The sequence below is a fragment of the Myotis brandtii genome, unplaced genomic scaffold (genome assembly GCF_000412655.1).
Source record: "Myotis brandtii unplaced genomic scaffold, ASM41265v1 scaffold45, whole genome shotgun sequence".
Taxonomy (NCBI): Eukaryota; Metazoa; Chordata; class Mammalia; order Chiroptera; family Vespertilionidae; genus Myotis; species Myotis brandtii.
This window is the reverse complement of record NW_005367209.1, coordinates 7,596,049-7,623,744: the sequence shown is the minus strand read 5'-3', so window position 1 is coordinate 7,623,744 and position 27,696 is coordinate 7,596,049. Positions and strand designations below refer to the sequence as shown.

Below are 27,696 nucleotides of genomic sequence, written 5' to 3'. Positions count from 1 at the left end.
AGCACCAGGATTGTTGAAATCAGTGACTTCCTAGGACTAGGCTGAGATCTGGTAGGAATAGTGATGTTAGTGGTAGGCAGGATGTGATGCTCCAAAGTATCTGACACTTGGTAAAATGTATTTCGTGCCTGTCACTTAACTCACAGTAATATGTGGAGTAGGTGTCATTCCCATTTGGTAGATTACAAGGCTGAGGCTCAGAGAGGTTCAGGGACTTGCCCAGAGTTCTAGTCATCATGCCTCAGTCTCTCCATGTTTTCCTTTGAACGAAGAAACCACTCAGTAAACCCGTGGGACTCCTTGCCTTCTGATCTGTGCTCTTCCTGTTACTTCAGCTCGGCCTGCTTCTTGAGAGAAATGCATGGAGTGCCACCTCCCCTCCCTCCACCTTGCTGTGAGGTAGCTGAGAGGCCCAGGTAGGCAATCTGCCTGAAGGAAAGGACAGAGTCTGACCAGCCTCTTCCGTGTTTTTTTTTTTGTTTTTTTGTTTTTTTGTTTTAGTGGGCTCCTGGGGACTCCACGTGAAAACATGCTTCAGCTTCAGGTGAAATGAGCCTGTGCAAAGAAGTACTTTTTGTCGCTAGGACAAGTAGCTGCGTTCCCCAGTTTTCCATTCTGTCACGCTCATGGATGCTGTGTCTGATTCTAAGGATGTTTCCTCTCCAGTGCTTTCCTCTCAATAAACAGCCCCCTACCCCCATCCCGAACCATCTCCTAAGCTTCGCTCACTTCCCAGGCTCTTCAGTCCTGGTCCCATCTGCCCCACCCACTCACTCACTCAGGGTACTTTTTTCTTTCCCCGGATTCTCATAACCTGGACTTACACAGTAGTCTGTTTTGCAGACTTGTTTTCTTTTTACTTTAGTTGCCATAGTTCCCAACTTTGTATATAAAATAATCACCACTCCCCACCCTTTCTTTCCCCACTGTTTCATTGAAAAAGTTGCCCTGTTTTCTGATGTGGCCTTTGCAGAAGGGATTTGATGTTTTTTTAATCTTTTCCTTTCTGGCTCTACCACCAGCAGACATGTCTTGCTCCTGTTTATGAGTTTTTATTCTAGAGTCTAGAGAGTCAGGATTTAGATCACCACTTCATTTTATAGTGTTTTTAGATAAAGAACCTCGGCCCACTAGAGCCAATGACCTAGAAAGAGGATTATGAGATGGGAAACAACTGATTTTAAAAAAAAGAAAGAAAGAAACCCATCTGCCTTAAACTGGTTCTACCTGTATTACTTTGATTGTGAGTGATTAAACAAACAAATTATATAATTACAGGGGAAATAAGGCCTGTCAGATCATGGTCAGAAACCTAAGGGTTTTGCCTTGTCCATTTTATTGCTTTAACCTAGAACTCCTAAACCACTGGCTTTGGTAGACTATGTGCTCTGGTAATTTGGGGGCCGTTTGGGTTGGAAGGGGGCGGGAGATCCTGGATCACTATTTCTCTTTATAATGAAGTAGAGTAAATAACTAGTAAAAAGAAACCTTCCAGGAGAGGCTGTGTATAGCCCTCCTTTTTAGTAGAATGGAGACACCATACTAGGGATCATAGGACTTGTCCTTAGGCCCTGGCATAGTCATGAATGATCCATGTGACCACCTTGGGCAGGCCCAGCCTCATCAGCTAGGTAAGACATCTGTCTACTTTAGGCTTAGCTTCTGGGGCACTGGTAGTTATCAAATAACTTCACATAAAGGCACCGTGGGTGGAGGTGGAAGATGGCATAGAGGGGGTAAATGGTGATGGAAAAAATAAAATAATAATAACTTAAAAAAAAAAAAAAGAATATTGGGATTTGTGTGGAGATGCCAGTCACCAGCTTTTCTGGAGCTTCTATGGTTCAAAAGGAAAGACGGAAAGATAAGAGCTGGAGTTTCAAGCCAATACAATGTGATTCCACCTATACATCTACTTCAGACTCCACTGTTCCCACCAGACTTCTATTTATACCTCTAGTCCATTTGTTCTTTGTTCTGTTAATCCATTCCATCTCTCAGCCTAGAATTCCCTTCTTTCTTCTCCCTGCTGATGTACAGCCTGTCCTTTAGGGGTAACTTAAGTCTTGTCCCTTCTCATTTCTTTAGATCTGGCAACTCCTACCTACCTTTGAAATAGTGGTAACCTCCTTTAAATCAAGCTTCATTAGAGATGGGGGTGTTGTGTACTCACTGTGATAGACATATGGTGGGCTAGCAGAAAACTGATGAATTGGAGTGTGCCTCTGGAATAAACAGAATTGTAGTGCAGTTCTAGATGTATTGACAAGGATCAATATACAAGTTACAAAGAAGGGAGGGAAGGTCATTTGCTTGGCATGGAGTAACAAACATTTAACAGTCTTCTCACATGCTTTGCCTTGTCTCATCAGCAGCCCTGGAAGGTATGGGTGATATGATGCTGCCTCTTTGGAAACAGTATAAAGAAATGCAATGGTTGCCCTTACCGGTTTGGCTCAGTGGATAGAGCGTCAGCCTGCGGACTCAAGGGTCCCAGGTTCGATTCCGGCCAAGGGCATGTACCTTGGTTGCGGGCACATCCCCAGTAGGGGGTGTGCAGGAGGCAGCTGATCGATGTTTCTCTCTCATTGATGTTTCTAGCTCTCTATCCCTCTCCCTTCCTCTCTGTAAAAAAATCAATAAAATATATTAAAAAAAAAAAGCAATGCAATGGTTTCGCAGTCAAATGGATTTGAGTCTGTGAATTCTAAGTCTCTATGAGCCACAGGTTCTTCATTTTATAAGATGGAGCTGTTTCCTTCTACCTCCTTAGGTAGTGGTAAACATTAAGTTGAATGTCAAATGCCAGTGCAGGCCTCTGTAAGTGGTTACATGTGGCCATTTACAGGTGAAGAAGCAGGAGTAGAAACTTGGAAAGGTAAACTGCATTGCCTCCTGGCTGTTCACCCAGTCAGCAGTAAACCAGAGTTACAACCCAGGCACCCTTAAGTCCAAATCCAGGTGCTTGATGCCAGTCCCTGCAGCCTGTGTCATACCATGTTTTGTCCCTTCACTCATCCTGTGTGAGTAGAGATGGGCTGGCTGTGTAGAGTTGGCTCATGCCAATTTTACTGGTCCTCCTGGATTGGAGCAATTGTCACCACTATCACTTTTAACTTTAATAGACTGCATTCCTATAGCCTCAAGGTGGTGTGAATGTGCCCATCTCACTCAAGCTCTTTCCGGTCTTCCTTTGATTTAGGAGAAAGGATCCTGGGTTATGCTGAGGAGCCCTGTTATCTCTGGTTTGTCATGGAGTTCTGTGAAGGTGGAGACCTGAATCAGTACGTCCTGTCCCGGAGGCCGGACCCAGCCACCAACAAAAGCTTCATGCTACAGCTCACAAGCGCCATTGCCTTCCTGCACAAAAACCACATCGTGCACAGGGACCTAAAGCCAGACAACATCCTTATCACGGAGAGGTCTGGCACCCCCATCCTCAAGGTGGCAGACTTTGGACTAAGCAAGGTCTGTGCTGGGCTAGCCCCCCGAGGCAAAGAGGGTAATCAAAACAACAAAAATGTGAATGTGAATAAATACTGGCTGTCCTCAGCCTGCGGCTCAGACTTCTACATGGCCCCTGAAGTCTGGGAGGGACACTACACAGCCAAGGCTGACATCTTTGCCCTGGGCATTATCATCTGGGCAATGATAGAAAGAATCACTTTCATTGACTCTGAGACCAAGAAGGAGCTCCTGGGGACCTATATCAAACAGGGGACCGAGATCGTCCCTGTTGGTGAGGCGCTGCTAGAAAATCCAAAGATGGAGTTGCACATCCCCCAGAAACGCAGGACTTCCATGTCTGAGGGGATCAAGCAGCTCTTGAAAGATATGTTAGCTGCTAACCCACAGGACCGGCCTGATGCCTTTGAACTTGAAACCAGAATGGACCAGGTCACATGTGCTGCTTAAAATTCAGGGCAAAGCATCTTGGTTGTTTTTAAACTAGGTGAGTGTACTCTTTTTGTTGTGCATGCAGTCTTCCTGGACTGGATTGGTCACCCTGGGCTCTGGGGCGGGCCCTTAGGGAGTCGGGAAATGCAGGATTGAAGAGATCTACTAGTAAGTGCTTGTTATCAAAGATCTCCCAAGTCTTGATGAGGAGATATATGGGATTATTTGAGTATGAGTTGGAATGTCTAGAAGTTTTCTGAGTGGAGTTGCATTGGAGTTGAGTTCTTACATTTCTTAGAAACATGTTTTCTCATTAATTAATAAAGGCTTACTGTAGAAAATGTACAAAAGGGTACGGACAATTTTTTTCAGAGGATAAATGCCATCCCTAATTGTATCCCTTCTACTTGCACATCCAGTTCTACACAGTTTAGATCATGCTGTGGTTAGTTACAGTTTTGTTTCCTGCTCTTTCACTCCATGCTAATCTGAGCATTTCCCCATGTCATACTTTGAAAGTATGGCTTTCATTATATGTACCATAATATAGCCATTTTCCTACTCTAGATACCAGATGGTTTCTCCATTCTTATACACTATAAAGACTGTGAGTGAGGATTCTTACCTGGAAGGCTATGCTTATGTACATTATTGCCCACATTTATTATGAGCTTTCCCTTGTCAAGTATTGTGCTAGGCTCTGGGGTAACAGTGGTAAGCCACACCAGAAATTTGCCCCATCCTCATGAAATTTGCAGCTTAGTTGGGGAGACAAACATGACTCAATATTTATTATAGTCTCTTTGCAACAAAGGAGAAGAGTTAAGGAAAACTGACCTTTCAGGGGATGGTGGCCAGAGGCAAGAGTAGGAAATTGGGGGCAAGGAGGAGCATTCCCAGTAGACGGTCCAGCCTCTGCAAAGGACCTGAAGCCAGAGGGACCTTAGCACATTTGAGAGACTCCACCGATTTGGGTGAGTGGAGACCATTGGGTCAGTTTTATTCACACTAGTAAGGAATGTTGTTGAACCTGCAGTTGCGTGGCACTGAGGATAAAGGAGTGCCTTGATCTTCAGGGCAGAGAATTAGCTAGACAACTGGCCAGATGTGGAAGTAGAAGAAAGTACTAGATGTGGGAGATTAACGGCAGAATATACAAATGCTAGCTAGTGTTCTGGTCAGATTTGAATTCTTTTCCTTAACAGAAATCTCTTTGTGGGAAGGGAATAAAAGAACATTGACCCATATTTGCTAGGTATTTTCACATGTACCATTTTGTTTCTCCTTTGCAACTCTATATCCTACTAAATTAAAGGCAGGTATATCTTACTCATGCCACTCCTTTCTTTCGCCCCTTTTCTTAATAGTAATATGGCAAGCTGGAAGTAAGCTACTCTTACATTTTGCTGAAGCCTTGAGATGAGGTGATGGAAATGGGGCTGATCCCGGTGGTTGATCAGAAGGAGGGGGCCTTAGCACATGAGACACAGAGCCCTCCATCATCTGAGTGGGTTTTTAGTCACCCTCCTTTCTTTTCATCACCCTCAGATTTCTAGTTGGACTTGGTAAATACTGTGTTGAGCTGGTTGCATCTGTAGTGCTCTCACTGAATTTATTTCTAGAGTGAATCACTTGCTTTAATTGTTCCATTCCATGAACATTATGAGTACCTTCCAGATGCCAGGCCAGTCCTGCCCAATGAGGAAGAGAAGCATGTTCCCTAAAGCTAGATTTGGGCTAATACCACATTAAAACCCCCAAAAGGGTTGGCTAGAGAGTGTTTTAATTGTATTTCATGCTGTCACTTCCCATTTCCATCTCATCTTTTTCCACTTTAAAAAACCCCTTAGAATTCAAGTTTGCCCTGGAATAGGAAGAAAGTTGTCATTGGAAGAGGGACCTGAATTTGGGTTAGGATTATGGGGTTGTCACAACTAATTGAGATCATGACTTCCATTTGGACATCCACACTTGAGATCTGTGCTGTTTCGCAGGGCCAAGTGTAGCTAAATAGGAGTGATGCCTGCAAGTAAGAGAAATAGGTGACCTTGAGAGGAGAAAAAGTTAGGTACATGGTGTCCCAGGCTGACAGCTAATAAAGACAGCACAGTACTTGATCTTTTGGTTCCTATTTGAGTGTAGCCTATCCTGCCCTAGCTGGGCACTTAGAATTATGGGCCTGGGCCCAAGTCTGTGTGACCAGGTGCTGAGCCTTGTGTTAAAAGTTTCAGGTCAGTTATTAGAACTGCTCAGTCGTTAGAACGTTGGCCCACAGAATGAAGGGTGGTCTGGGTTTGATTCCCAGTCAAGGGCATGTACCTGGTTGCAGACCTGATATTGACCTGGATCGGGGGCGGGGGAGGGGGGGGAGGTGCAAGAGGCAACCCATCGATGTGTCTCTTGCATTGATGTTTCTCTCCCTTCCAATCTCTAAAAATCAGTGGGGGGAAAATATCCTCAGGTGAGGATTAACCAAAAGCTTCAAATCAATTATGACTTGAGCTCTATCTGTCTGGCTAAAATTGGGAAGGTCTATTGAGTCCAAATACCTTTTTCTCCCACTAGGCTTTATAGATGGAGAAGCTGATTCCATATATTGACTTATTGGGAAACTATTTGGCAGGGATGATTTTAGGCACAGAAGATACATTAGTGAACAAAACAAATTCTTGCAGTTGTGGAGACATTCTCGTAGGGAGACAGATAACGTAGGTGATATGTTAGAAAGTACTAAGTGCTGGGGGGGAGGGGTGTAGACAGGATAAGGGAGATCAGAATGCTGGGAGGACAGGTGGGGCTGGAGGTGTGTTTTGAAGTAGAAGAGATGGGTGGGTCTCCTTGAGACGGTGACATTTGAGCATTAAAGGTTAGGAGTTTAGGGAGTGAGTCATGAGGATTTCTGGCAAAAGAGCATTCCAGAGGAAACAGCCAGCATAAAGGCTTAAGGGTGATATAGTAAACCGAGAAGAGTGTAGGAAGAAAGCCTAGAGAGGCAACTAGGAGTCAATTAGAATAGGCCTTATAATGATGGGTTATATCTTTCTTTTATTTGTCATTTTTTGACATTGCTTAATAGTCAATTAGTAAGGATTTTGGCTTTTATTCTTGGGTAAGATAGAAACACATTGGTGTGTATTCAGTTACCTGATATGTAATCTTTAAAAGGGTCACTATGACTTCTGTGCTAAAAGTAAGCTATAGGGTTGAGCAAGTGAGGGGATGAGATGGGAGGCTACCGTAATAACCCAGGTGAGAGGGAGCAGGGGAGGTGATGATTGGATTTGGGGTGAGTTTTTGAAGTCAGCCAACAGGATTTCCTGCTGGATTGAATGTAAGAAAGGAATTAAGGATGACTTCAAGGTTTTGGCCTTGGAAGCCATTGGAAGGATAAAGTTACCATCAGGTGAAATTGGGAAGACATTAGGAGGAACAGGTTTGGCTGGAGAGTTAGGTTTTAGTCATCTGAAAGTTTGGAATGCCTATTTTGAAGCCAACTACAGAGGTAGAATGGACAGTTGGATGAATGTGGAGTTCAGAGAGGAGGTCTGGTCTAGAGATAAAATTTAGAGATGGCCAAGGTACTACAGTGAATATAGAGAAGATTCAACTGAGTCTGGGCCATCCAACGTTGAGATTGGGGAGAAAAGAAACCAGGGATTGGAGACCTGGATATGGTCTCTTGGAAGCCAGGTGAAGAAAATACCTCAGGAGGAAGAAGTAATCAGCCATGGCATATATGCTGGTAGATTGAGTGAGATGAGGACTGCGGATGGACCATTGGATTTAACACCTGGGAAGGCCTTAGTGCTCATGAACAATTTTGGTGGCACATAATGGAGAAAACCATTAACTAGAATAGGTTTGAGAGGGAATGAAAGAATAATTGGAGACAGTGAGAGAATAGAGCAATGTCTCTGAGTTTTTGGTCTGTTACACTTGATACCGAGGACGCCAGAGAGCTTTTGTTTTAGGTTTTATCTATGGATATTTGTGATATTAGAAATTCAAACAGATGTTTTAAATGTTCCTTTCAAGTGAATATAAATACTAGCTAGATTGACTACATGTTAACATAAGTATAATTTATGAAAAAAACTATTTTCAATGAAACAGTAGAATGGCACTGTTTTATAGTTTTGCAACTCTCTTTAGTATCTGCCTTAATAGTCAGCTGGATTCTCATATATGCTTCTGTATTATAACCTGGTGCCATGTCTCTCATCATGAAACTTCTAGAAAACTCCACTATACACTTAGGAGAGAATGAAAGGGAAAAGGGAAATAAAGTCTGAGTGTTATGAAAAAGTTTATTAGTTTCATGGATTCCCAAACTGCACACCACACTTTGAGAACCAATGGTGGTATTGATGACTGTTCCTGAGGAATTTTACTGGGAAGGGGAGCTGAGAAGTAGGGGGCAGCTGGAGACCAATGAAGGCACGGAGTTTGTGTCTTGATTCCTAGCCTGCTTTTCTATTAGACCTGTTGTTGTGGCTCTGACTCTACTGCATATAGGAAACATACTTATCCCCAGTACCCGCACCAATCTAGGATTATAGATTTCAGAGTAATATTTAAATCAGGGTTACATGATTTTAGTGTTTTGCAACAATGAATGGAAATGTACTTTGGATTGGAAACAAAGGTTTCCTCTGAAAGGTATGTTGCCTAGTGGATTTTCTGTGGTTTACTGGCTATGTGACCTGAGGCAAGTTATTTAATCTCTCTGGGTTTTATTATCCATAAAATAGAGTGGATCATATTTATCTTATTGAGGTTGTTGGGAATCACAAGAGGTTGTGAAAGTGCCTTATAAAAACTGCCTAAATGAAATGTTAAATGGTAGAATTTTAGATATGTACACTTTGACTTGAGGTAGAAGTGTTCTTTTTTTTTTTAGGCTGTGGTCTTGAGTGGTTGCCTTGCCTCTGATGATTACCAAATAGATTTTTTTCCTAAACAAAGCTGTTCTCTGCAACTGTTCAATGACTTGTTTCAGAAAAATTATCTATTTTTAAAGATTGCTTAATGATGGATTATATCTTTCTTTTATTTGTCATTTTTTGACATTGCTTAATAATTCCTAATGGTTCCTACCAGCCAGCCACAAGCCTTATCCAAAGTGAGAGCCAGCCAAATTCATGTTCCAGGTGCCACCACCCACTTGTTACCAGGGAAGTTATGGATGAGGGAATCTGCATTCATGGCCAAGTTTGCTGTCTAATATACAAATCTTGGTTACTAGGGCCTTTCGAAGCCAGGGCCTTTGAATGCTGTTTATTTGGAGCAGGCAGCTCAAGCCTGCTGAAGGAAATCAGATGTTGGTATGACATGAGGGGTCATAGAAAATATTCTTTGCTCCATGTGATTTTGGTAGCTGCTATCACTTCAGCAAGAAATTGGGCCTGATTTCTTTCTCTGATGTTAAGCAGCTACCATCAGAGAAAGAAATCAGGCCCAATTTCTTGTTGAAGTGATAAGTGATATATTAATCCTTGGCCTGGGCTCAAAGATGTGGTTCTGGGGCTAACAAGCTGGTGACCTAGGTTGGCCCCTTGACCTGGCTTCACATTTTCCCCCTGTATTACAAGAGTTGAGGTGCTTTTAACGTGAGGTCCCCAAACCTCTACTTGGGCCCCTAATGGTCTTCTGGGGAATTCACAACCTTTTCAGCTCATCTGAGAACAGGCAAGGCAAGTTTGCTCACATTGAAGCTGTGGAAGCCAGTCAGATCTGCTTCCTTTTGTCTGGAATTATACCCCAAACCGTGTCACGTTATAGGTATCAAGTTAATCAGAAGTGACACTAAAAACGGACAAGAAATGCTTAACTGATGTGGTTTCTGCGGGTGTTTTTTTTTTAAGGGTTTCTAATCATTCTGTAACAACTGATGTATTTTGTTTTAAACAGCATAGTCTTCAAAACAGAATCGCTGGGGGATAAATTTTAAAAGGGAGTTTTAGGTGAGAAATTGGGAACCCAGGACTAGATAGGCCTCCAGGTCCCTTCTGTGTTGACTGTGACTTCCTGGCCCAGCCATCAGGACAGCCATGAACTAACCCAGGAGCACCTAAGACATGCCCACTTCCCTCAGGACTGCCCTCCCTGGGGAGGTGGCGGATGAGGGGTCAGGCCCCCAGGGAAGGAGTGAGTGTGGAGGGTTGAGGGGTTAGGCTCCAAAGGAGAAGGCGACAGTGCTGAAGATGACCAGAGATGATGGTAATTATTGGTCATCCCTGAGCTAAGTGCTTTATGCCCATTATTTCATTAACTTCCCGAAGGTCACAGAGCTAATAAGGAGTAAAGCCATGGGTGACTTTACCCAATATGGTATGTTACCTCATTGAATCATCTTTAAAACTCATGTTTTTATAACTGACTTCGACTAACAACTGAGCACCAAGTACCTGCTCATTTTAAGAGGAGTAAAGTGGGTGGGAGGTGCCTGGCACGAGTAGGTTTCCAGTTGGGGGGTCATCTCTTCTCTGAAGAAGCTCAGTTGTGCCGGTGAACAACGAGGTAGGTAGACCAAAGGAGAATGTAAGCCAGGACGGCTTTATGGGAAAGGTGAAACTGCCCAAGGGGCCAAAATTAGAGGTTTGATTCTTATACTCCAGAGGCTCGCCCACTTAGTCGCTGGTGGAGCCTTGAACAAAAGGAGGGTAAGAGGAGGGAAACGCCACCCTCACCCTAGAATGGGTGATTAGGTCATTAAACAATGGGGGTTTTAGTTAAAGTAGAGAGCACATTGGGGTGGGGGGTGTATTTAACCAGTGATTACAAATTCTTTTATCCAAGCAGACCTGAAACCTCTGACCTTCTTGAGCCCCTGTCTGTTAAGTGGAAGTCCCAGCCCTGCCTTTCTCACTAGACTTCATGATGCTGTGCATGAGTGGAAGGTTTGTGAGTGAAGATCCAGAGGGTTTGAAAGCTGAACCTTCACTGTGAAGACCTGACATCCCTAGGAACTAGTATCCGAGACATCAGGGGCCTGGTGTGTCTACTGGTGTTTTCTGGGTGCCCCCCCCCCCACATGGGGAAGGCTGGTGTTTGCAAGGTCAGTCAGCTTTCCTGAGCAGCTTTCGTGCCTGCTGTTGCCATCCCTTGTCTGCTCCTGCCTGTGAGCAGGAGGAAGCTGAGCTGTAGGTTATGTAATGTGGCTGGTGGCCCCAGGGATAATCTGTCCCTTGAAGCTCAGCAGGACATCAGAGCATCTGTGAAAGGGACAGGCCTGCCCAGGCTGTTGCTGCTCACATTCTCCTCCTCCCTGGCATCCTTGGCTCCTCCTAGACAGCGTCCCTCTGGGCAAATCAGAATCGTTCTTGTAATCATCCATCTGTGAGTAAAGCTGCCTTGATGGTTGGGGTCCTTCCAACTCCCATTTCCTCTTACCCCAGGGACACACAGAAACTCCACAAACAATAACAGCTCCTGGTTATAAAAACCTGCTTTGAGGGGCCACCTGACTTTACTGCCCTTTTATGTCTGACCCTGAATTTAGTACTTTACATGTATTATCATACAGCATCTACGTAAGTGTTCTGTTTTCTGCCATCTTTCTGCTGATGGGCAAGCTGAGAATCACTGTCCTATGGTTTTGAGAGTCAGGATTTGAAACAAGGTACCTGACTGGAAATTCCACTGTTCTGTCTCTTACAGCCTCTTTAAAAGTAGCTTTTGATGGGTTTATATTTTGAGGCAGAGTACTATTTCCCCTTTAAACAGCATCACAGGTGGTCCTTTAGGTGTTAGTGGGCAGTGCCACCTCGTGCATCCTTCAGAGTCTGACAGGTATCTGAGCACACTGCAACAGGGCCACCACCTCATCCTTCAGGCGAGGTCACCTGTGTGGGGGTTCCTCTTATGTCACACTGATACAGCCTCAAACATGGTTAGGTGAGGCATGGCTGGGATAACCAAGGGTCCGGCAACAGTAGGCAGAAGTCACATAAGAAAGGAGACATCAAAATTACCAAAAAGATTGGGAAGTGGGAGACCCAAAGCACACCCCACGAGATGGCAGTCAGGAGAGCACTGACACTGAGGGAGCGCTGGCAGGACAGTCTGTGGCGTTTGTAGGAGGGCCCGTTGTCTCTGTTCCCTAGTGCCCTCGCCAAAGTCCTTTCCGAGTGAACTTAGCCTGGGCGTTGGAGGTTGATGAGGACTCAAAGCAAAATGCAGGGTTGCTGGTTCTCCTGACACAGCTCATTGGAACTTGACTAACGCAAGGGATTTCGTCATGTGTGCCTGTCATTGGTGTTGCTGCCTGCAGTCCTGTGTTGAAGGATTGTGGCCAAGGCAGATTTAATGAGCAAGAGCCCTCCTGGCTCTGGCAGGCACTTGCCCAGTGGAGGTGTTGAGAGTGTTGACCGCAGTGTTGCCCTCTTGGAGCTCGGGTTAGCAGTGGGGATAGCATATGGACACTTGGTTGTAGTAGGCGTGACTTGGGAAACCTATAGGAAGCATGGAGAGAGTGGAGGGAAAGCTTTCGGGAGGAGGTGGTGCCCTGGGCTGGTTCTGGAAGGTAGGTTTAGGGGCACCTTGTCAGCCAGATGATAGGGGAAGAGGTCACATCTCACGGTTTGTCAGAAGCTCTCCTTGGCATAGTGAGGCTTTGCTGGGTGCAGGACTGAGCTGGCAGGGGGAAAGGGTACTGTTCTAGTGAAAGTCCTAACCAGAGATGCATTCTAGGCCCAGAACCTGGGGAGACTCCCCAAGGTTCTGTCTTGATAAATGAGGGCAGCAGTAGATAAGCTCCCAGCCCCTCGTTTCATTTCCCCTAGTGAGTCCTCGGTGGTATTACAGAATCAGAGAAAATGGAGACCTCCTGCAGCATTTCTAGGATTCAGGCCTTGAAACTGCCAGCCAAGTTTAAAATAAATCAATACCATAAAGTACTGCAATGAATTTCCCAACGTAAAGGGATTTCACTTTCTGTTAGAGGTGCCAGGGGGAAGCTATAACTCAGCCTGCATTGTACACAGGTCAGAATTCAGTATTTTGTTTCTTTGTAAAAGAAAGTGATGTCTAGGGACTCAGGAGGAATGGATTAGAGCCACCTAGACACATCATAGCGCATTGTGAGGAAGCTGAAAATGCCTGTGTGTCCCCTGGCTGCACAGAGAAGCTAATGTGGGCCTGGGCAGGTAATCTTGTAAATGGTGATCTTGATTTTTCATAATTGCGAGGCATGAGCTGTAGCAGGAATGGAAGGCAGGTTGGCTTGGGTGTATCATATTGGGTTTCAGTATTGATCATCTGTTCCAGTGGGAAAGTCACATGATGTGAGCCAGTGGATTCATTTTGTATTTACATCCATCCTTTTGGAAAAAGGAACCCCGGAAATGTCACGTACAGTACCCTCTTATTTTTTCCTTTCTGCTTGTTTAGACATGCCCAAGACATGTCTTCCCTGAAAGCTCCAGTGTGGGGCAAATCTAAGGCAGGGACTGGGAAGTCGTGCTGTCAGATCTTGGCAGAGTGCACGGGCCTTTCGAGCACCGCCCAGCCTTGTACCAGACATGGGAGAGCTGGAAGTCACAGTAAAAACTCATTTGTTGTTAGTAACCAGATTTGCCGGCTTGGGTTTGATGAATGTTTGGAAGGAACTGCATAGAGCAGCAAAAATGGGTGTGACTATACCACACCCCAGACAAACAACAGGGTGACTTTTACCTTTAAAAAAAATTATTTGGGAGTTTAGGCCAGTTGCCTAAACTGAAATCCAGATGTCACCACTGACACTATCCAGAGATCTTCCTCCCTCGCCTGCCCTGAACACCTCAGGGCATGGGCATCAGGCAGGTGTAGCACGGAGAGCAGTCCCTCCAGCCCAGTGTTTGGGGGTCCTATGGCAGGGGCGCCGCTGTCCCTAGCACTCAAGTTTCCCACCTGCTCTTAGGGTTTTATTGAGTTGGGCATAACATAGTGATGCCATAGGCAGACCCAGAGGTGATTCTTCAGGATCTGCAGCCTAATTACATGGGCTTAACCATGGTTAGAAAGACGGTTGCCCTTTTATCGGTGGAAGGAACTGAGGATGTTATGGGTGACAGGTGTTCTACTTAATAGATCGAGATTCTATCCTGTGAACTTGAAGATATCGACAAGCTATTGCCACACTCCCCACTTTCTCCGACCCCTCAACACAGTGCCAGTGACAAACCTTAGCACAGTGGTTCTCAAATGGTGGTCCCAGACTGGCAGCATGCCAGGGGAACTTGTTAGAAAGGCGTATTTCCCGCCTCACCTCAGACCTGCAGACTCCAGGATTGCTGCTGCACACTTGGTCTGAAACTGGCAGAGAGGGTAAAGGCACCATCCACCACCTTATCTGTTAAACGCGGAGCCAACTGCCTGCCTCTTACCCCTTTGCCCTCAAAAAGCTTGGATCTAGGCCTAAGAGCTGGGAGGGCCTGCCAGGGTCTAACCCTGGCTCTGTCTTCTCTAATTACCTTGCACTGGGACTTTGGGCAAGTCACTCCTAATGGCTGTAGCTTCCTCATCCAGGAAACCAGACTACCCAAAGGACCACTCTTGGCCCTCTTCCCTACTCCCTTAGCCCTGGCACAATCACAGTTCCACAGTGGATGTGGTTCTAGGACCAGGGACTCTGGGCTCTTACCTAGTTTCTTCCTTAGTGAGGATGAGGTGAGGCCCTGCGGCCGCCAGCTCCTAAAAAAAGGAGGAGGAAAACCATTGAACTTCTCCTGGACTTCCCTGATCCTGGGGCAGTGGACTTCTGAGCCATAGTAACCGTGAGCCATAGTAACGGTGAGCAACTTGGTATGCTCTCAGGCGAATACCATTGGGAATAACAGGTCCCTGTGAGGTCTTTACAGTAGGACAGAAGATCACCCTTAGAGAAATGGAAGTTTGTGAGGGAAGGGGATGCACAGAGGGCTTAGATCTCCACACGGAGTCTTAGACATGGCTTTGAGCCAGACTAGAGAACTTCACTTGTTCATTCCACTGGCATGTATTGAACACCTGCTGTGTGCCTGGCATAGGCCATGAGATGAGATTATGACCTCACTCCATTTAAACCTTAGGCATCTCTCTGAGCCTTGGAGTCCTCATTTCTCAAATGGGTTGCTGACACTTACCAATAGGATTTTCATGAAGGTTCAGTGGAGAATGAATATAAAGCTAGCTAGGGCATGCAGTAGGCTTCCCACAGCTGTTGAGTCCTACTGTCCTTTTATACCAGGTCTTGGCCATGCTGCTAACAGAGCTAGAAGTAGCATCTCAGAATGAGTGCAGGTTCATGTGCTTTCTACCCCAGCCCCCCACTGATAAAAAAGAACCACCACCCCCCCCGCCCCCCGGAGGGGCCTATTAGTTGTTATTGATTGACTATGTATGTTATAGGCACTGTGGTAGGTGCTAAGCAGTGCTTTGGTGAAACATCAGACATGGTCCCTATCCTTGAGGCATTTATACCTTTGTTCACATCATAGAGGGAAACTACAGAGACAGTTTCAGGTGTGTATATGGATGAAGGAAATAGAAAATAGAGACCTGCCCAAGACAGAAAGTGTTTCTGAGGAGGTGACATAGAAGCTAAGACCTGAAGGATGGGGCCTCTGCCAAGCAGAGGGGCAAGGAACTGGCAGGAGCACAGGAACCGACAGTGCCAAGCTTTGTAGATTATGGGAAGTCATTGAACGGTGGCTTTCTCCATCTGCTCTACATGTTTACAAGATCACTCCAGCTCTGTGGCCAGCAGGATGGGAGAGAGGCAAGCATGGAGGCTGGGGCCCAGTTAGCAAGCTGCAGCTTCCCAGGTGGGGTACAGCATATGGAGAAGGGTGAGGAGAATTCAAGGTATGTTTTGAAGGTTTCTAAAGGGCTCACAAGTAGATTGTATTAAGGTTAAGGAAGGGGTAACTCCATTATCTGTGGGTCACCAGGCAGGGGGGCAGAGCCATTTAAGAGATCGTGAACGCTGCCGGAAAGGGTCTTGAAGCGGGTAAGGAATACACAAATGTCTTGGATATATGGATATCAACTCATCTGCTCTCCTCCAGTGGGTATTTGGTGAGTTGTGTTTGTCTGTGTCTTCTTGGAAGGCTGTTGAGTCCGAGATTTGTTGCCGAACATAGGGTATCTTCACGGGCACGGAGTGACCTCGAGACCAGGGCTGCATTCACAGCCTTCATTTGATGGCTGAATCTTTCTGTGTTTTGTGCTTCCCCTTGTAATCAGCTTCTCATTAGGTGACTGATGTGTCTAGCTCCTCTGTGTCCTCATTTGCATGTGCTATAATTATGTCCAAGAACATAGCATTTTGTTGTTTGGGTATTTACTCTTGCTTTTTAGAGCTGAAAGTCTGCAGTGTCCTATCATGTGGATAGGCTGGAGTTTGCCACAGAGCAGCTTTCTAGCACCCCCATCTCACTCTGTTTTATTTTTTTAATAGTTCTGTAACAGAACCATAATTGCTGATTATAAAATTAATTTTGAGAGCCACTTTAACTTGTAAATTGAGAAATACTTTCTATTTTGGATTAAGGAAAGGAGGTGAGGGAGCAGACCTGGTTTCAGTTACCTTCAGATTTCTAAGTGCAAGTACCAAGGGTGGCCCTACGGCCATAGCTTGACATCCAGCTAGTGGAGAAGGGATTTCAAAGTCAGTCCTTCAGCTAACCCTTCACCCTTGGGTTGCACTATATGTGGGGAATAGGGTGGAGGCTGGCGCCCCTGCCTGTTCACCACATCTCCTTCCCCGAACCCAGGAGAGTCCAGGTCTTTTTGCCCTGGGGTAGCAGATGCTTACTGCGAGTTTCTGTGGCTTACTGGTAGTCCTGTATTCACTCTGTTTGCTTCAGGACAGGAATAAGCTTGCGCAGCCTGGAGTTTTATTATAAGGCATGTTGGGTGGGGAGGGACGGACACCTCTCTCTCACCTGAAGTTACTGAGCTCATGCTGTTTTTCAGACTTCATACTCTCCCGTGTTTATTGTGAAATCCTCACGTGTGTCCTGGGTATGGTGTCCTCCCCACCCCAGAGAGGAAGTGGTTTGCCCCACTGGTGACGTGCTGGAGCTCTCTGGTGCCATGGCCTTTTCCGTGAGCTTCTGAGGATAGGTCACAGTAGCAAGTCTGTGGTGGCACAGGACTGTCTCAGCGCTCTGGGGAGCTCAGAGGAGGGAGTGCGGGCTTTTTGTTGAAGAAATAAGTGGTGGCAGCCTGTAGGATGTGTGGTTTGCGATGGCCCTGAAGAAAGGAGGGCAAATGAGGGGAATCTCAGCAGGGGACACAGTATGAGCAAAGGCAGACACTGGGAATTTGTGGAAAGAGCCCATCTTTGGGTTGGTTCGAAAGAGGGAGTGCAACATAGCAAAGTTGCCAAGAACCTAAGGGGGAGAACTTCATTCTGTAAAAAAGGTGGGGGTGGTGGATAAAGCCATAGTTTTGGCAGATGAGTCAGTCACTGTGAGGGGAGAACTGTCAGCCCCCTGGGCGGCTGAGATGCTGCACCTGACAGTGCCAGTCTTTAGTAGGTGTGAGGCCGCAGAGCCACCTTCCCGAGCACGTGAGGGAAAGGGCAATGACTGGCCGGGGCAGTGAGAAGCCCTATGCTTCCATACGGTGCTTTTGAGCCTGATTTGCTGGTAAACCTAGGTTTAAATCACAGCTCTCCCACTTACTAGCTGGTAACTTTGGACAAGTCACCTGACTTCTGGGGCCCCATTTCCTTGTCCATTAAATGATACTCATTTAATGCTGGTGCTCGCTGTACCTGTTGTAAAAGACGAAGTATACAAGAAATGCAAAGGCTCCACTGCAGTTCCTCCAGACAGTGAGAGTTCAGTGGTGGCGGCTCTGTGTGCGGCCCTCATGCTGTTTGTCTTTGCCAAATCCTCGTAGGCTAATCATCGTTTTCACTTCAGTTCTCATGAACAATGTGCTGTGCCCTTGTTTTCTCTAAGAGAGCTCCAAACCCCTTAGCAAGTGCCCCCAGTGAGTTCCCCGTGGCACAGGGGGCTTGGGCTGGTGCTGTCACCAGAAGTCCATATGGTCTCCTTTCGCCCAGACCACTCTGGGCATGACCTTGTTTGAGTTTTTCCTTTTGTAACCACAAATTGTCCTGCCCCATATGGAAGTGACCGCTCCCCTTTAGCTGTTACTGCACCTTAGACATTTTCCTCCTGGCAAAGGGCGCACAGGAGAACTCTCTCAGCAGCCCAGCCTCTCTCCCTTGAGCCCTTTCTCTGCTAATCACAGCAGCCACAGCTGAACCTCAACCTCTTTGGGGACCAATTGAGGCAGTTTTCAGCTTTCATTTCATCCCCGCACTTAATAAGTTGAGGAAGGGAATTAGTTAAGGTATCCCCGTAGCCTACTGCTAATTATTAGTGCTGTTCCTGGAGACAAAAAGTTCCCCCTTAGTTTGTTTTGAGTGAGTTCCACCCAGGACCTGTTTACCAGCCTAGGTGCTAGGGGAGCTCACCAACCCCAGGGCCCTAAGGGCTTCCATGTGTGACTTCCCAGATTTAAACTGTCTCTGATAAGTATGAGGACTCCGTGTGCGTCCTGCTGATTGCTGGTCACCAGAGAGACCTGCAGATCTCAGAGTCTTAGGTCTTCCCCTGTGATTCTTATTTTTGTGCGTTTGGCAAACTTTTAAATACTAGCATTTGGGCAGCAGCACACTCCAAGGAATCAAAAAGTTGAAAACAATATTAAGCAAGTCAACAATGGTGACAACATGATCACTGCCGTAACATGACCAAGTCTCCGTGTCTAAGCTTCCACAGTAACTGCTTGCTACAGTTCAAGTAGAACCATTCACTGCCCTGGCCGAACTTTCTGGCACACTTGAGATAAAGCTGACATCTGTTTGCGTGGCTTTAAGCTCTGCTCATTCCCTTTCTCTCAGTAAGCTAGTCATTGCTGTCCACTGGGCCTGCCAGTTGTTTCTACAAGAGTGTGTGTCCTCATTGTGGTAAGTGGATCAAGCTCAGCTGACACACGGCACAGAGCCATCTCCTCTCAGTGGCATTTGTCTGCTGTAAGGGAGCCTCAGGGAGAGGAATGTCACCCTCCCGCTGTTAGGAAGGGCTCTGGTGCAATGAGCTGAAGTCCGCCTCCCCTCCCCACAACACTCCCCTCACACCCTGGCCCGGCTACACAGGTAGCCCCACCACCTTTGTTGTGGGAAGCCCATGTTGCCTTCCTGTGCTGTTTCTGGTTGGAGTTCTTGCCTTAGATAAGGAGCCGACAAAGATCCTTAGTTCTTAGAATTCCTTATGTCATGAACCCTTCTCAGAATCTGAATGTTGGGGATATTTTCTCAGCAAAATGCACGTGACTTACACTCTGGTACTTCATGTGCCTTTAGGGGGTTTGCAGACCTGTGCATCCTTGGAGTCAGTAGGACCCCAGGTTGAGAACCTCTGCCCTGGCCCTAAGCCTCTTATTGGCACATGGAGAAATGATGTCCCAGAGAAAAGTTGAGACGATGAGACCAGAAGCCTGGTCTCCCACTCCTGCTGTCACCACCAGGCAAGATCCTTTATCATTTACCTGCATTTTACTTCAGTGTCTCCTGTAGGTTGACACCGAGAAGAACATTTCTACCCTTGTATTTGTGCTATCACACCTGGGTGACAGTCCACCTTTCTGAGAACCCACAGGGCTGCTTCCTCTGCATACACCTAAGTAGGTGAAGAGGGTGTGAAAGATGGGAGGGGTGGCTTCTTAGGCAAAGGGTGGACCTCTGGCTGCCAAGGGCTGGAGCTCGGTTCCTCATAGGGCTGCCCGGCCCCCAGTGCCTATTTCCACAACCTTTGTGTTTTGAATATGGAGTAGGGGAGTCTGCCATACCTGACAGCACCCCAGCCAGGTCTCCACCCCAGCCTGTTGAGCTAAGGAGAGTCATGGGGAGGTGGTTGGGCCTGGCAGGCCACCATGGTGGGTCTTTTTTAAAAAATATATATATTTATTGATTTCTGAGAGGAAGGAAGAAGGAGAGAGAGATAGAAACATCAATGATGAGAGAGAATCATTGATTGGCCACCTCCTGCACGCCCCCTACTAGGGATTGATCCCGAAACCCTGATATGTGCCCCTGACTAGAATCGAACCCAGACCCCTTCAGTCCGCAAGCTGATGCTCTATCCACTGAGCCAAACCAGGTAGGGCAACCATGGTGGGTCTTTAAGATCTGGGCAAGTCCACAGGGTTGAGGCCAAACCCATGTCTTCCAGTCCTAACTGCCCTTTCCTTGAACTTCTTACCCTGACTGACAGACTCGGGGTCATACTCTGAAACCAGGCCAGCTCCAACTAGCCACACCAGTATGTCAGGTCCCATCTCTAGATTAGGCAGACAGCTCTGCGAGGAAAGGAGTAGCGGAGAGAGCCGGAATGGAGACAGGAGCTTCCTGGTTCTCTAACTGGTGGGCTGTGTCACCCTTGTGTGCCTCATTTCTCCCACCCAGCTCTGAAGGTGTTGGAGGGGAGTGGCATGCTGTTGGGCAGGAGAAGAGTAGCACAGGCAAAATCCCAGCTCCTCCCTCCTGGCTGCTGAGCCTGAGAAAGGCCCAGCCCTCTCTGCCCCAGCTGGTTGGGAAGTTCATTGGGAACTCGAGCAAAAGCAGGGATTTTCATCACCATAGTTTTATATTAAAATCCTGTCACGCTTAATGAATGATTCTGTGTAGTCTGTAAATTAATTTTTTATTGCTGTGTACGCGCACCCAGTTTCTATCGATTACCCAGTATTTAGGCTCCTGTGCTTGGCAACCTGAAGCCTGAGAGAAGCAGGAGACTGTCCCTGTGCCTAAGGAAGCTTGTAGTTAGGGTGGTAAGAGTGGCACCCACAGCATGGTTAGGTGGGGTGGGGGTGGGGTCTGTGGTCATTCTGCGCCTGCTCACTGGAGACTGGCTCCTCTGGGACTGCTTCCTGGGAGGAGGTGTGAGGGTGTCTCGAAGGGTGGGTGCCACCTGAGTGGATATGAAGGGACAGGTTCAGGGCCTGGGACGGTTGGGGTGTGCAACCAGACCAGCAGGGACAGTCTCTTGCTTCTCTCAGGAGGCTTCAGGTTGCCAAGCACAGGAACTCAAATACTGGATGATGGATAGGAACTGGGTGTGGGTACATGGCAATAAAAAATTAATTTACAGACTGCACAGAATCATTCATTCAGCCTGAGGCCAAAAGCAGAAAGGCTGTCACCTTGAGAGAAGACTGACTTGGGCTGAGTCGTCTTGTCTGGAATTTTTGCGTGAGCCGGTGACGACTGTGAGGTTTTGTTTTGGTGTTTTTGGGTGTGATTTTATGCTGCCATCACAACTATTAAGTACCTTCTGGGTGCCTTTTACAAATGCTGTCACTGGACTTCACACCCTGCAAGGTCAACATTTCCATATTTGTAGTTGAGAAAATAGACTTGGGGGGGCCTTGACTTGGTAAAGGTCCAAGCTAGTGATTGGTAGGGCTGGGATAGGAATTTTAGGTCTTCCTACTCCAAAGTTCATGCGCTTGGCAGAGCACCAATCATTCTTTGCCATTCTAACACGCTCTCTGAAAGATGCTCCCCCTTTGAGACCTGCTCCTAGATTTCTACCTGGTTTTGGTCTCTTGGTCAGGGCTCAGAGACCATGAAGCTCCTGGTGGGTATGCTTTGATAATCTCTAGGCTTTTGTTCCCTATTCCCTTCTGTAGACCTGAAGACAGAAAACGCTGTTACCACATTTGTCATCTCACCCCCATTTTTCTTACCCTGACAACAGGACCAACCCCCTGTACTGTGCCAGGGGCTGCCCACGGCACTGGCATCTCTGTTTTTTGCCCTACTCCTAGCACCACTGTTGCTAGCCAAGCCTTAGGGGAATGATGCATCAGAAAGCTTGGCTTTAACAGGTTAGAATTGACAGTGGTGTCTGGGGCCACTGAACCCCCAAGGGCTGGCATGAAACTGAATATGAAAGCCAGCTGCTTTGTTTGGTGTATTAAATAAGTGAAGAATGACTCATTTTGAAGCTAATCCTATTTAGAAGGAGAGGCCTGCCCTCTGTGACCCAGAGATTACCTTGCCTCTGTGCCTCCACAGCATGATGTGCTGAAAATTAACACCCAAGCCTCAGTTTGCTCATCTGTGAAATGGGAGAATTCCTACGTGGGCCTTTGTTTGGACAAAGGAAGCATTGCATATTAATCTTGCATGGTATCTAGCATATCAAATGTGTCATTAGCTACAGTGATATCACCACACAGGACTACAGGGAGAACTTAGGTAAGAGTGAGTTCTTGGCCACCACCCAGTAGCACCGCAATTTGAGTTTATACTGTGCTGTGGTCTATGAGCACGCCAACCAGATGGCTTTCTTTTCTGTGTGTGAGCCCATTCCATCCCCAGTCCCAGCCCCATCATCGTTTGCTCCCACTGCAGCTCTCCCAACTTCGGAAAGTCTCCACACTACCAGTGGCCTTGTGGGAACAGTTTGGTTCCCTGGTGTCCTTGCAGAGACCAGTGCTTGGCTGGCGGAGGCACTTGCCGGAAGCTTCTCACTGCCTGGTTGGCATCACATCCCTGTTTGTGCTCTGGACATCAGACCTGTGCAGAGATACCTAAGCCAAGCCTTCCATGCTCCTTTTTCTGCCTGAATCTGTTTCCAAATGAAAGGCTTAAATGGGTTTGAAACTCTGCGTAAGCTCTTAAGCACTTCGCTCTGTAGGCAGGGACTTGACATCATAAATTTCTAGGCTAAAAGTAGGAGCAGATCTCTCTGAGCTTCCGTTTCCTCATCTCTAAACCTGGAGTGGCCACAGCTCCTACCTCAGTTGTCGAGTGCAGTGAGGCAGGCGGTAGGTGTAAAACACTTGAGGACTGTCATAGTGGAGAGACTGGGCGGGGAAGGGGCTGCAAAATTTAGACTGAGTGCTGGTTCTACTGCTCAACAGCTCTGTGATATGGGCCAACTTGCTCCATCTCTCTGGGCCTACTCCCTTCTTAAAATGGGCAAATCCATCCTCACAAGATGGGGACAGTGAAAGACGGAGTGTGCGACAGGTGTCATCTACAGGTTTATCACACCATGTTTGCTTAGTGGGTGTGGCTTTGCCCTCTAGGGAGGGCTCTGATCAGAGGTAGGGGTTCCACTGAAAGGGACAAGGCACGCTCTGATTGAGGCTGGTAACTGAGCAGTTAAGCCCAGCCTGGGGAGTCGGGGAGCTGAGGCCTGGCCCCTCTGGATGAAGTGCATGGGAGGGTCTGCTGCTGTTTCCGCCCAGAACTGTGTGGCTGGGGCGTCAACCTGAGCCTCCCTCTCCATGGCTCAAGAAAGGACTCCCCTCTGTCTTCCAGTGCAGTTTCTGCCATTGGCTCCCTGGAAAGCTGTACCTTCTCTAAGGGGAGAGAGACTCAAAGTCCAGGTCCTCTCCACAGAAGAGAGTCCCTTCTCCTTTTCCTGTCCCTGCCACAGGGTGAAGCCAGCAGACCTACCAGGAGGGCCAAAGCCAGTCCAAGGGAGGGAGGGTGGAGGAGCCTGTGGGCAATGTCAGCCTTGGTTCCTGGCAAGGGACCCAGTGATTCCAGCGGTCATTGCGTGCTGGTGTCGCAGGAGCTCTTGCAGAGCACCGGACGAGGGGTTCGACCTTCTGCAGTCACACTCTGTCCCACCAGTTATTATGGAAAAAGGACTCTGGCTCCAGAACCTCTGCCTCCTCGACCACACTGCTTTTCAGCTGCCGGGGGCCAGCTCCTGCTGATGATCATCCTTTGGAGGAAGTTGTCTTCGCTTGGGTCCTACCAGGGAGGAAGGAAAGCGGTGTTGAAAAGGTCATAACTGGTCCCAGAGATTATTTTAGCAGATGACACATGACCATACAACTTATCAGGCTTTTCTTGTCCTACTTCACGAGGATTTAGCGTGTCTCTGTTGGTGAGGTCCTCCCCAAGCTCTCCCTCTCCCCGTCTCCTGATTGCTCTGCTTTGTCTGCTGAAGGCAGTAGGCATGCTGACTAGTGCTGGATATGAGGGGCTGCTGGATCGATGCAGGGCCCATCACTGGGTTTTTGTTGAAAGGACTTAACAGGAAGGGAGACAGAAGCAGCAGAGGAAAGGGTTGGGCCTAGGAATCCAGTATTTTTTTCCGCATCAGATAGCTATCCAGTGCCTTTATCATCCATTCCTGCTGTACTCCACCTGCGGACGCTGGGTCCCCTCACCTGGGAGGCAGAGAAGGGAATCCGTCTCACCTCTCAGGTCTGACAGGTGTGGGGAATTCTCCATGTCCACTGTATGTGGAAGAGTCCAGAAAAGACGCGGGTCTGGTTTCTTGGGCTGCTCGCTGCTCCATGGACCTCCGCGTCGGAGCTGCCAGCTTTTCCTGTTGATTAGAGTCCACTATTTCCATTACAGAACAGAGCGTGACAGGGTGATGTCACTCAGTACTAAAAATACAGGAAAAGTGGAAGAAGGCACACCCGTGACAAGTACAACATTGTGGTGTATTTTTTGCAGATTTTCCTACGTTTGGAAGTTTTGTGTTTTCAGTTATGGGCATACTCTGCTGCAGAACTTGTAGCCTGCTTCTCCCCACTTAACCCAGGGAAGTGCTTCTGCTATGATATTGTTCAAAATGCCACACAGCCTCCTCATTTCCTCTGCAAATACCATTGCGTGGATGCATCATTTGCTTAAATCTCCTCTATTGTGGATTGTTGCCTCATACTTTAAATATACTTCAGTGAACATCTTTATTCATCAAGTCCTTTTCATGTTTAGGGTTATCAGTTAAGATACATTTGCAGCAGTGGAACTATAGGGTCTACAGGTCCAAACACGGCGGAAGCTCTGAAAACAGTGCCATGTTGCTCTCCAAAAGGCTGTGCTCCCTCCTCCCACGGTGTGTGTCCTTTTCGTGGCACCCTTGCCCAGCTCCGAGCAGGGTTGCTGGTTCAGTGGCTGAGGACCAAGGTGTTTAAATCTCATACATTCGTCATTTCTGGTGGGGACAGATGGCTGGGAGAGAATGGGCTCATCGAGTATGCCAGTTCCTGCTGTAGCCAGGTACTTTTTAGTTATTCCCCTCAGACCTCAAAATAGAGCCCTCCCCATTTCTCAGAGGAGGACACTGAGGCTGACAGGAAGTAAACCGTTCCTTATCACTGCACCCCACTGCCTCTCTTGAGGACTAGCCAGGTATCTCCCCGTGACCTGAGGACGACGGCCAGTGTTGTCAGACTGCTCAGGGCAAGTAATGTGGGAAGGCAGCTCTCAGGCCACACAGAGCTTGCAGAGTGCTGAAGCCAGTGGGGGGATTTCAAGCACACGGTGAAACACTTGTCTGATTCAGCGGTTCAGGCTGCAGCGTTGCTGCCCTGGATGGCACCCTGCCTAGATTAGGGCTGCACTTAGCTCTGATCAGGCTCAAGCTGGGAGAGCTGGGCTGGGTGAGGGCCGGCCCAAGGCTGACCTCTGTAGGTGCTTGTATTGGAGGCTTCACTAGAACAGGTCCCTGAAGGGCAGGTGGCTTGTCTTGTTCCTGAGGCCCAGCCCTAAGGCGATTGATTCTCAAATAATAGCTAGTAGTAGGGCTAGGGGCAATGTTCTAAGTTTTACGTGTGTTAGTTCATTTGGTCCTCAGAATAACCTGTGATTTAGGTACAGGTGACGAGACCAAGGAACCGAGGACTTAAATTTGTCCACAGTGAAGTGGTAGGGCCTGTTGAGTCTGCCACAGGCTCTGGCTCCAGAACTGGGTTCCTGACCCCTGCAGTGCACAACTGCGCAGGACCCAGCACCTGGCTCGGGGGCCCCCACGGCCCGGCTGTGGGATTCTGGCCTCTCCTAAGACAGGAGAACCTTGGCTACCTAGTACAGTGATGGCGAACCTTTTGAGCTCGGCATGTCAGCATTTTGAAAAACCCTAACTTAACTCTGGTGCCGTGTCACATATAGAAATTTTTTGATATTTGCAACCATAGTAAAACAAAGACTTATATTTTGATATTTATTTTATATATTTAAATGCCATTTAACAAAGAAAAGTCAACCAAAAAAATGAGTTCGCGTGTCACCTCTGACACGCGTGTCATAGGTTCGCCATCACTGACTAGTAGTTAGTTTCTGTTCTTAGAGACCTGAGTCTCTTTCATTCTCTTAAAATGGGATCAGTAAACTCGAGAGTTGCTTTGACATTTCAGGGCAGCACGATTAGAGAAGTGAGGAAGGAAATATGAGGGGAACCAGGGCTGCCAAGACCTGCAGGGACGGGTACCTAGGGTCCGCTGGCGTTTTTGTAAACACTGAAGAAAGCTGTTATATGGCACAGGATTCACAATCGACTGGATTTGTGTGCCTGGGCTCCCAGCCAGGGTCTGCCCCTCAGGCCATGTGAGCTCGGGCATGTCACTTAACCTGCAACTGAATAGTAAGAATGTGTGTCTGGGGCAGGGTGGCAATAATGAAGCTACATTCACTTCAGATAAATTATTTAGAAACCTTCTCCCTGGCCCCAGCACAGCACAGCTCCTGAGGTCATCGGTTGGGTGCTGGCACCTAGTGGGAGATCTGGAGCTTGGAGGCACCCCAAGCCCACTGACCAGTGTCCACTCGCGCCCTGCCTTCTGTCTTCCAGGTTGATCCCCGGGACCCACAGTCTCGTCAAGTCTCACAGAGGACGGCAGAGGGTACAGGTGCCCGGCCAGCGGCCATCTCCCGACAGCTGGAGCTCCAGCAATGTGAAGCTTTGTTTGCATTTTCTCCCTTCAGTTTTGTTTAAATTTTTTTGTCTTTTTTTTTTTTTTTTTAATTTAAACAATTTAAGACTTCAAAAGAGCAGAAGCTCTGCTGTGGACAGGCACCAGTTTCTTTAAAGAAATTTAATATGGACAAAGCATTTGTGTAAATTTCATCTTTAATTTTTATAAGGGGTTAGGGCACTATTTTGTTTTTGTTCTTGCTTTTCCCTGTCTTTCTTTTACCCATTTCTCAGTTCTGCTTATAACACCTCACTTCCCCCCGAGGAGGCCCCTCTCCGTGGCAATGGGGGCATTTCTCCTGGAACGGAATGGAGACAGGAGGAGGCCCCTGGGCCACCTTCCCACCAGGCGCAGGAACTGCCGACCCGAGCTGCTCCCGGCCAGCTCTTGGCCTTGGGTAAAGATCCGCCTGGAGGAGGAAGACCAGCGTTTGCCCGGGAGAACTCAAGAAAGCAGCTCCCACCCGGGGGTGTGTGCTCTTTAAGCTGTGGAAGCCCCGGCCACACCAGGACTGACGGTGGTGGGACTCCATTCCCCCCACTGCCCTCCGTGACCGAGATCTCTGAAGGGGCGGGGGACGGGACAGATGTGATCATCTCCTACTTCCTGGCAGTTGGGCGGTCAGCTCACCCCAACTCTACACGCCTACGTTTCTGTTAGTGTTCTTCCTCCCAGCAGAAATCCCCAGGAAGAAACTGTCATGCCAAACGTCTGCCCAGGTTGTCACGGAGACCGCCTGAGTCCCTGCGATCCTGTCGTGAGCATTGCCATAGAACAGGGTGCCCTGGACTGGCTGTCGCTGCACTGAAGGGTGTGCCCTATGTGCCGGGACCCCTGGTATCACTTATGGTAACAGTGTCGTGCCATCTCCCTCACCCCAGGGGCACACTGTTAGGTGTAAATGTGTCTGACTGGAAAAGGATGGAGCAGGCGAGAGTAGCGGGGTGACTGGGCAGACCCCTGCAGCCTTTAGGTGCCTGATTGTGGGTTTGCCACCTAGAGATTCCCCAGCTGTGGAGCCCACCAGCAGGGTCAGTGTAGCTGCTCTTCCACTCTCCACAGCACTCACAGCCCCTCTTCACA

The 27,696-nt window shown here is 47.7% G+C and overlaps 1 protein-coding gene across 1 annotated transcript in view; it reads left to right on the top strand.

Moving 5' to 3' along the window:
* The window catches only part of STK35 (serine/threonine kinase 35), a 41,027-nt gene extending 14,279 nt beyond the window's left edge, over nt 1–26,748 (top strand). The window contains exons 4-5 of the mRNA XM_005874764.2: nt 3,201–3,952; nt 26,490–26,748. Of these exons, the coding sequence (XP_005874826.1) occupies nt 3,201–3,915 (715 nt within the window). The 3' untranslated portion in view covers nt 3,916–3,952; nt 26,490–26,748. The remainder of the gene's footprint in view (nt 1–3,200; nt 3,953–26,489) is intronic.
* Nucleotides 26,749–27,696: the final 948 nt, after the last annotated feature.